The following is a 10,193-nucleotide window of genomic DNA, read 5'->3' on the forward strand; positions in this document are numbered from 1 at the left end:
GCTGCTCAGAGGGAGGGCCATTCCTGCTGAGCGGCATGCTCTCAGAGAAGAGGGCCAGCGTCTTCCTAGTTCTTGGCTCTTCTGAAGGGTCTGCAATGAAAGGCATGTGTGTAGTGGAAAGAACATCCACTTTGGAATCACGAGCTCTGCCACTTATGAGCTGTGTGTCTTGGGAAAGTTTTTTTTTAACTTCTCCGGGTCTCATTTTCCCCACCTGTGAAGTGTGTGTTTGTGTAATAAATAATAAGAATTCTACTTCCTACAGTTGTTCCGAGGACTAGTGACAATGAATGTAAAATACATAACAGTGTCTGGACATGATAAAACTCAATAAATAGAGTTCCCTCCCCCCATTTTCCTTTATGGGAGATCCAGGAGTGGCCCATACAAGCAGATCTGAGGTGGCTGAAGAAGAGCGGGTTTTCCGCCCCCTCTGAGTCAGGTGGCTGGCCCGTTCCAAGATAATTTATATATTCCTGCAGGCACCACCCACACCTGGAGCAGTGTCTCCATCCTGGCTGAGAACCTAGGGCCTCACCAAGGGTTTGCAGCCTGCCCTCTCGTCTGCTTTTGGAATGGAGGGTATTTCTTTCAGTGAAAACATTTCCACTCACTGATATGAGCTTTATGGACAGTGCATTTAGGCCTCATAGAGACGCTGCAGTCTTTCATAGAGATGGGGGCAGGGGGAGATGTAGTCAAACACCTGTTGCCTCCCTTCTCTCTGCTAGCTCTGGATAATACATGTAGGTGTCATTAGACAAAGGTGACCCAGCCGGATTGACAGTGTGAGGGTATAGATCAAAGCAGAATGAAGACGCTGACCCTGAAATCTGAAACTCCACGCTGATGCTCTGTGTGTGTGTTGTCGTTCCAGTGCCTCATGGCTTGGGAGTCGATTATCCCACTACTGCAGGAGAAGCAAGAGGCCAAGTAAGCTCCTTCTTGGGACAGAGACTCTCCTACCTATGCAGGGCATGGCGCCCACACTGGAATGTCCCTGCAGTGCTAGAGCGGTGGCACCAAGAAGACAACCACAGAAACATCTCTCTTTTGTGTATTTCTTTCCCTTCCCCCCACCTTTGTCCGACAGTTGTTTTCAATGAGTATTTATTCCTTGGTGGCGTCTGTAAGGCTGTCATCATCTCTCAGCAGAAGAAGCATACCTCCGTGGTGTGAAGGAACCTGTTCGGTGGGACACTACGAAGATTTGAAACTGAGGGACAAGACAGCCCTCAGCTGACATTCTGACACCTCGTTACAGTCCCCTCTTTGGGGACAGCGGAGTTGCCTGCCATGGAAGAGAACCCGGGTCCTGCTTTGCAAGGCCGTGAGGAAGGCGTGAACAGAAGGCAGCTCCTGCTTTCCGTGGATGCACAGTGGCTCTGGAATTGACCTCCATGGGCCTTGACTCGTCTTGGCCTAGAAGGAGGTGTCGGCGCCTCCGTGGAAAGCCCTTAATGTGCAGCGTAGCTCTGAGTGTGGCCTGCTGCCTGCCTGTCATGAGTGACACCTGTGTTATGGTTTCCGGTTCGCGTAGGGCCGTTTAATCAGTGTCTAGGTGCATCCATGCTAGAGCAAGCAAGCCAGCATCCTTGTCCTTATGCGATGCCTTGGGAAGCTGAGGGGGCAGTGCTCCCCGAACTTGTTTCTGACACTAAAATGTAGTAGATTGGAAACTGTTTTGTGTAAAATGAAAAAAAGGTGCATTTTTCTCTGTGACGTTCTTCGATGTTCTTTTGCTTGTTAAATGTCATCAGGGTAGAGAGTTAGGCCTGTTAGGGGTCATCTGTTGTCTTGAAGTCAGAGTAGCTCCGAGGTGTTGAGGTCAGCGGGCATATACCAAGCCCCACCTCCCACGTCTGCTTTGTGCAATTTGCCTTTACCTCACCAAAAACTCCTAGTTTAATGTCCCCTGCTGTGTCCATTGAATGTTTGGGCAACCTTTTGGGGAGAGGCTGGCATATTCTTATGATACAGTCAAGATTTGTAAACTCAGTCTGAATGCTCTACGTGAAGTGCTTTAACCTTACTCTTTCCTAGTCAGGAAGAAGAGTCTGTATCCAGGTGGGCCTCAGAGATGACAAGTGTGACAGCGAACTCTTTGCTACTAGTTAAGCTGAAACCTCCTCAGCTTGCAGCCACGTTCCTGGGGACGGCTGCATCTAAAGTCTTCATTTCAAACTATTAACAGGTTTCCTTTTCAAGTGTGTCAACACAAAACAGACAGACAAAGAGGTTCTCTCTTCCAGCTCGTTTTTTTCCCCTCATGAAGTAAAACTACCTGTGTCATGTTTGTGTTCGCTCGTCTGTGGCTCATCTCTATAAAATTACAAATCTGAGCCTCAAATAAGCGGTAGTACTATTTTTTTAATGAAACAGCTGTGCTGAGACACTGCTGCGTTTGCAAGTGAACCTGCAAATACTGGTCAACGTGCAGACTGCTGAGGTCACTGCATTCCGCTTCTAGCTGCAGATCTTGGGGCAGCCACGGCTGTGATGCTGGTGGGGCAGCCGTTGGACAGCCCAGGACAGTTTGGTTCTGCTTCATCGTGTTTGAAAAAGTCGCGGTTTAAGTGATAATTTGTATATCAGTTGGTACTTGTGCACGCTGTTAGACCCCATTTGTGCCATTCTAAAATCCTTTGATGTGAATTTTCTGTTTGGTACAATTAGAGACGATTCATTGAAGCAGAAGGGTAAGAACAGTCCATAGACCCCGAGTGGTGAGTCAGTGTTTCATTCTACCTCTAAACCATCCTGTTGGTGTGGGTGTCGACGTCCAGGTCCAGCCTGACAGCTTGCTGGTAGACTCGGGGCATGTATGTGATAGTGGGTTGATGGCCTTCTATGGATATTTGGCAGAAAACACTAGACTGACCCAGAGGCGAATGCTCATCTTTGGGAACGTGTGAAGTCTTTCCTGGTGGAACGTATGCTTTATAAATGTTGTCCAGTGTGACAAATGCTTGGAAAGAACTGTGGAAGGAGTTACAGGAAGACTAGACTCTAGTCTGCTGCTAGTTGCCAAAGCCCAGGCACATTCCTGTGGAAGGGTTAGATGGGCGAGAAGGCAGCCCTACCAAAAAAAAAAAAAAGAAAAAGAAAAAACCATCAGGTTCCTTGCTAGGACATAGGAAGGGGGTGGGGTACAGAGTCATCCCCTTACATTATTGGAGGCGGAAGACTGGTTCTGAAGGGATGCAGGCATCTTGGGCTTTTATCTTTCTCTGTTTGGTCGCCCTGTCATGTGCCTGTGCTTTAACACTCCAGAGAGCTGGAACAAGGCAAACCGACCTCCAGCGTGCCATTGATAGCAGAGCTTGGAGGACCAGGGTGTCTTGCAGCCTTCCTTGGAGAAATGGTCTTTCCAGAAAAGGGACCTTTGTCCCTTACTTCTGGCTGGCATCTGATGAGGTGAGGAGGCTGGCCCAGAAGGCAAGGGACAGTAGGCAGTGGAGGAGGCCCTCCAGCCCTTCCCACCCCGGCGGCTCCCTCGGGCCCCCGAGGGTCAGCAGCCCCAAGCATTCACCTCTCCATCTCCATCAGCACGAAGGTGATTCCCTGTGAGAAGTGTAACCCAGAGACTTCTGTGCCAAAGACTGCCTCGTAGAGGCTTCGTCACCCCATCCTTCTTGGCTCCACAAAAGTCGGGGTGCTGAGATCACCGACTCCTCTCTTGTATTTATTTTCCAAGAGGTTTTTGCTTGAGGATGTGTCTTACCTCAGGCAGACACACGTGGACTGGTTGAGACTTGAGCACGTGGCAGTGGAGTGGAAAGTCATCCCTGTCAACTGTCCCTGGGCCGGGGAAGTGAAAGGTTCCATTCACCTGGGTTAGAAATCCAGGCTAGGGCAGAAGCGAGAATTCCTAGAAACTGAGCAGATCTTAAAGATGCAGATGAGGTTGAAGAGAGCAGTTGCGATTTGCAGCAGATATGGACACCGCTCGTCCTTACCACATGCTGGATCTCCAAGAAGACTCTAGGCTACTCTGCTCAAAGCAAGGAACCACTGCTCCTGCTCGAGCCAGGTTTGGGGTTGGATTTTATCATTTTTTAAGACTTAACGATGATTCCTGGTGACCTCAGAAAAGTGCGATTATGGACGTGACGGGCTCGTATTTCACCGTGCTGCTCATTGAACCCACCACACACCTTTCTTTAGCCGAAATAACAAAAACCAGCACGACTCTGGGGATGGTGGTGAATGTAACCTAAGTTTGTCTCCATGCCAAATTTCAGCCACGCCCAGAGTGTGTCCTTCGTGTTATTGACTTGACTGTGTTTTCTCAGTGGCTGTCCACACGAGGGAATTAAACGCACACCGGCTGCTCGTTTCTTGTGAGGCTGCCATTTGTGTTGGGACGATGGGCTGCTCTGTTTAGAGAAGGGCACGGTGCCGTGTGGCGGTGTGCACATGGACTTTCTCTGGGGACCGTATCAGCCTAAGAGGCACCCAGAGGTTGCGTGACTTGGCCCTGCTGTTGATAGCATTGAAATCATGGGCACCTGGCTCTGTTTCGATGCCATTCGTTGGGCCACACAAGAGTCATTCTCTGCCCTGTGTCCTGAGCTGGTGAGAGTGGAGGGAGAGCCAGGGCCAGAGCAGCCTGTCTTCTGAGCAGAAGCGGCCCTTTAGAGCAGCCAGAGTAGAGCCCAGTTTTAACCCATCCCAAGACCCAACACAGGTCTGCCTGTTGTCAGCGTACAGCACACCAGTCCTGGTCCCCACCTTCCCAGACACCTACTTTCAAGGTCTGTGGAAACTGGGTAATCTCATCCTAAGGCTGGGGTAACACTGCTTTGGCCTTCCCTATCTGCAAAATTATTTTGGGAATTTGGGTGTACCTTCTCACTTTCAAAAATCCTCAATGTGCCACCAGGTTGAACACGCCCTCTCACTTACTGTGTTTTCTCTATTCAAACGACATTTCCCTCAAATTTACCTGCCATCCCCCCGGGCCAGACCTACAGATTGAGCTGGGTGCGTTGGGAGTTGTTCGCCTCTTTGTGGTTTGTTAATTCAGTGAATAAACCAGGAACCTGATTTTTCATCAACCCACCCAATAGGTGGTTTGCTTTCTGTATTAAGGATATCTGGTCTCTCCATAGTTGCACAGATCAGAGCATGCGCAGGGCTGTCTACATTAGAAAAGGTTTGGGGTGGGGAGCGGTTACAGAGGGTGTGACTGTTTTTTCTTAATCATATGTCTTTGAAATGCTCTCTGGGTGTGACTGTCTGACCCCTTCTGTGTGGCAAAAGAAATACGTTATCGAGGTAGTTTTTACTACTATAGATAGTCTGTAAATAAGTGCTTTGAAGAAATAACGTTAACAAACCAGTAAGATATTTGTCTCATTCATAAACATTTTGTGTATTTAGCACTTGAAAGTCAACAAATCCAGACTTTTAGAAATGCCACAGACTGTTAAAAGCCTAACTCTACTTTTTGAGAAGTTGTCAACACCTGCTAATATGCCTTATTCTTCAACTACTGTTTTTTAGATTCTGGATAGAAAGGGTTTTTAGAGTTGTAATCAGTTGTTCAGTTTAAATACTTGAGACCTAACATAGCCAGTCTTTGTTCCTCTTAAAGAAACAAGCAAGAAATTGAGGTTCATAATTAGGGCTGCCTTTTGGGAGGAGAAAGCTAAGTATTGCTATTGCCAAATGATATTTTTGATAATGTAAGGAAACACAGGGACCACAAAACCTTTTTTTGTTGTTGTTGTTGTTTTAAAGTGTGAAAGATTAATTTAGTGCCTTTTGGCACATTTTTGATATTACGGTATCAGCATCGACAAATCACTTAGATACAGAGAACTCTATAGATTATGACAATATTAAATGTTTACCCTGATTCTGTAGAACAGCTTCTTAAAAGATACCGTGGGGGCCTCAGAGCAGCATATTTTACATAGAAGTTCTCCGCAGGTTGAAATGCCAAAAACACGAAACGTGCTGTTGACTCACGTAATTTAGTCCTTTGTCATAGAGCTTTTACTATTAAAACCAGTGATTGGGTACAGCACGTGCGCCTCTCTGGGCGGCGCTGCCCTCTCACCAGGTGATTCTGGGCGGCCTGTAGGCCAGGTGTGAGCAGGTAACACCTGCCAGCTCCCCTGTGTGACAGGCTGGCTCACAGTCTCAGACCATCCCTCCAGTCACAGATGATACTCGAAGGAGGGAAGGGGGATTGCTTTTTCCCCAGTGGGGAAGTGGGGAGGGGAAAGTACATTGCAAACAAAAATGTGACTCAGTGGGATAAAACAAGGCCCGTGTCAGCTGGGCCCCCATCGAATAACAAACCAGCAGTTCTTAGCAGTCAGCACCGTTCTCCTGGGCACCCCTGAGGTTTTGGTCCTGTCCTATAGCGCCCTGTCCGTTGTACCCTTGTACCTGTTCCCTTGACGTCTGTGTGTCGGGAATGCGTTCAGACATGATGTACATCTGATACATTCCCGTGAAATAAACTGCCAGCAAACTTTCTAACTTGTATTTTAACTGTTGGAAAAACAAACAAACAAGCAAAAAAACCCTTTTGCTTAGGTCATGTCCAAATTAGGGACTGTTTATTATTTTAGAAATCATTCTTTACATTTAAAATTTTAAAAGAAAAACCCTGAGGTATTGATCAAGTCCTCCGTGTAAATGTGTTCTCTTCTCTCCATGCTGCTGTTAAGCCAAATCAAAAGCTGTGGGGGAAAAAAAAAAAAAAAATGTGCTTGAGAATGTGTGTTGTAGATGAGAAGGCAACTTATTTACAGATCAAAGTCTTTGTTTCATGAAGCTACCAAACTTTAAAAAGAACGTCACCTTTTTTTTTTCCTTTGTTATGGAACCCAGAGATTATAAAGAGAAAAAAGTTCTTGTTGCATTTTTGATGCTGGCATGAGGTTTTTGTCCACTTTTTTTCATATATCTGCGTATAAAAAATTCTGTCCATTGTGTACTATGGGATTAGTATTACATTTCAAGGTAAACAAAAGAATTTGTATTGCTTGATAAACTATTAGCTTGTAAATTTAAAACAGGTTTCTTTACCTCAATTAAAGTAATGGACCAATAAACCTATAAAAGACGCTTTCTTTACCTTGAGTCACGTTCCGTTTGTACGGCTTTATAGGACAGGAAAACATGCGTGCCTCTTGTTCTGTTTTCTTATTTTCTCTGAAGAGTTTTATCCATTTGCCTTCAAGAGTCAGGATATGCATAGCGACAGGAAAAAAACCTATAATTTAACTGTTTTTATTCTTCATTTCTTTTTGGACTTATCCTCAGTTTGCCCTCTCCTACATCTTACAAGGTGGCACCAATCTGAGGACATGAAGAAACCACCCAGTGTCCATCTGTAACCGTGATTGGCAGGAAGGCTGGCAGCCAGCCCAGGTAAGTACATGAAGGATTTCTTCATATTCTATCCCGTAGCAAAGCACAATGTCATATTCTGAGTCAGAGCCAGTCATTTCCTGATTTTTTTTTTTTTTTTGATTCCTGTGTTTTTAAAAAATCTGTAAAGAAAGAAGAAACTTCCGTAGCTCATTAGAGCGTTCGAGTGTGTTGTAAATTAGAGACCAGAATGCTCACTTAAGCTTACCTAATGACGGCAATGCACTGGGAATGGACTTAAACTGGTGCTAAACTTGGCTTACTGGTAGTAGACACCATTAATATAAGACTTCAGTTATACAAAATGAGGCAGCAAGGTGTGGGATAAGAGATTGGGGATCAAATGTCAGCTTTTCTACTTTCTAGGTATGTGGCTTTGGGCAAGTCACATCTCTCTGAAATTCAGTATTATGACCTTTGAAATGAAGACATGCCTTTCCTGAAGGGTTGCTGATAGGACTAGCAATAATGTATACAAAGCACCTAAGTGTCTGCTGGGCCCTCATTATGTGATAACCCTTATGGAAAGACTTGTCCTATTGTTCAAATATGGCCAACTTAAATATCAAGGATGTTCCGGTAACAGTCCTTCCTGTGTGCTTTGCCAGTTGAAAATTTAAAAGGGAGATATATCATTTTTTAAACTGTTTTCCTTTTAAGAAGATTATGAAAATAGTATGCTGGAGGATTGTAGTCAGACTGAAGGTCTGGGGGAATAGATGGGACTAGATCATAAAAAAGAAGTGATAGAAAGGGAGATGGATTTCTGTGGTGAGGGGAAGGGGTCAGAGATTACTTGGAGATTTCCAGCCTGGGAGCTGGGAGGTGATGCCATTTACTGAAATATGAAATCAATCAAGAGAAAAATAGAAGGTGAAGTATAGGCTTAGAAGGTGGGGTAGGAGAAGAATTTGGTTTGGACTTAACGTTTGAGGAAACCCAGGGGGAGGTGTTGACTAGATTGCTGGAACGAGAGTTCTGGTAGACTAGATGACCTGGGAAGGGAACCAAAGGCAGGGCTTTGGGGGCCTCAAGAATTAAGGATGCAGGGAGAGGAGGAGGGGGACTCAGCAAAAGTTTGTAAGGAGAAAAAGGCCCATAGATTAGAACAGTGGTTCCTAAGCCTGAGAGCTTGTGAGAACACCAATTTTGGGGCCCCAGCCCTAGAGTTTGATTTGGGTGGGGCCTGAGAATTTGCATGTCTCACAGGTTCCCATGGGACGCTGATGACGCCGATCCAGGAACCACACTGAGAACTAATGGGTTAGAACATCTGCTAGAAGACCTGGAGGAAGCTGAAAAGGTTTGACACTGCTACCCTGGTGACAGGTGGGGTTGAAAAAGAGTCAATACTAGGGTGTTGAGAGCCCAGCTTAGGTGAAAACCCACAAGTTTGTGGCAGGGTCAATGTGGACAAGTAAGGAAATTTTTCTAGATGTCAAGAGCAAGTTTTTTAGGACAGGAATGGAGAAGCCAATGATTAGATTCATTTAGGTTGGGGAACCGGTTCCGGGGCTAGGGTTGGGGAGGCCAGGAGTCCAGAGGAATGAGCATATTGGTGAGAGTTTGTTTAGAGAGGTAGAGCATGGCCTTGAACTCGTCTGCCCCATCCCACCTTCTCTGCTGATGTTGCCTGTCTCAGCGAGGATCTCTGCCTCCTTTGGAAGATTTGGGGTTGCCTGAACCCCAGATCTGTCATTCTTGCCTCCCTCTACCTCACCCTTTGCAGTTCATCCATCACCAACTTCTGTTGACCTTTAGCTTGCAAATATTTCTCCAAGTCCATCTAACCTTTCTCCATCCTCATAGCTTCTTACCCAGTGTCAGTCCACCACCATCCTTCACCTGGATTCATGCAGAGGCCTCTCTGCTTGTCTTCCTTCTGCAAGTCTCGCTCACTCCTTCCTCCACCAATTCATTCTCAGTGCTGCCGGAGTCCTCTTTCTAAGATAAAGAGGTAAGCATTCCATGCTCCTGCTTGAAACCTTTCAACACCTATGCCATTACTCTAAAGAGAAACTATTTTTTCCTTTTAAAAAAACTTTCTATTGAAGTAGAGTTGATTTACCATGTTGTTAATTTCTTCTGTTATATATATATTCTTTTTCATATTATTTTCCATTGTGGTTTGTCACAGGATGTTGAATATAGTTCGCTGTACTATGCCGTAGGACATTGTTGTTTATCCATCCTATATAATAGTTTGCCTCTGCTAATCCCAAACTACCATTCCTTCCCTCTCCCGCCTTTCCCTTGGCAACCTCAAGTCTGTTCTCTATATCCATGAGCCTGTTTTTGTTTCATAGATATGTTGATTTGTATTGCATTTTAGATTCCACATGTAAGTGATATTATGTGGTATTTGTCTTTCTCTGTCTGACTTACTTCGCTTAGTATGATAATGTCTAGGTCCATCCATGTTGCTGCAAATGGCAATATTTCATGCTTTTCAATGGCTGAGTAGTATTCCATTGTATACATGTATCACATCTTCTTTATCCATTCATCTGTCAATGGACATTTAGGTTGTTTCCATGTATGGCTATTGTAGGTAGTGCTGCAGTGAACATTAGGGTGCATATATCTTTTCGAATTACGGTTTTCTCCAGATACATGCCCAGGAGTGGGATTGCAGGATCATATGGTGACTCTCTTTTTAGTTTTTGAGGAACCTCCCTACTGTTTTCCATAGTGGCTGCACCAATTTACATTCCCACCAACAGTGTAAGAGGGTTTCCCCACCCTCTCCAGCATGTGTTATTTGTAGACTTTTAAATGATGGCCATTCTGACTGGCATGAG

At 45.4% G+C, this 10,193-nt stretch overlaps 1 protein-coding gene across 9 annotated transcripts in view; it reads left to right on the plus strand.

The window, feature by feature from the left end:
* SNX30 (sorting nexin family member 30) overlaps positions 1–10,193 on the plus strand; it is a 126,219-nt gene that overhangs the window by 109,105 nt on the left and 6,921 nt on the right. For 4 of the 9 annotated variants that reach the window (XM_082404106.1, XM_082404105.1, XM_082404103.1 and 1 more), the window contains one exon: positions 2,044–7,101. In XM_082404106.1, the coding sequence (XP_082260232.1) occupies positions 2,044–2,118 (75 nt within the window). In that variant the 3' untranslated portion in view covers positions 2,119–7,101. Of the gene's footprint in view, positions 1–877; positions 7,102–7,284; positions 9,350–10,193 lie in introns of those variants that run through there. The other 5 variants (XR_014247894.1, XR_014247896.1, XR_014247893.1 and 2 more) reach the window with 5 other exon arrangements.

This window comes from Balaenoptera borealis, assembly GCF_965194805.1.
Source record: "Balaenoptera borealis genome assembly, chromosome: 8".
NCBI classification, from domain to species: domain Eukaryota; kingdom Metazoa; phylum Chordata; class Mammalia; order Artiodactyla; family Balaenopteridae; genus Balaenoptera; species Balaenoptera borealis.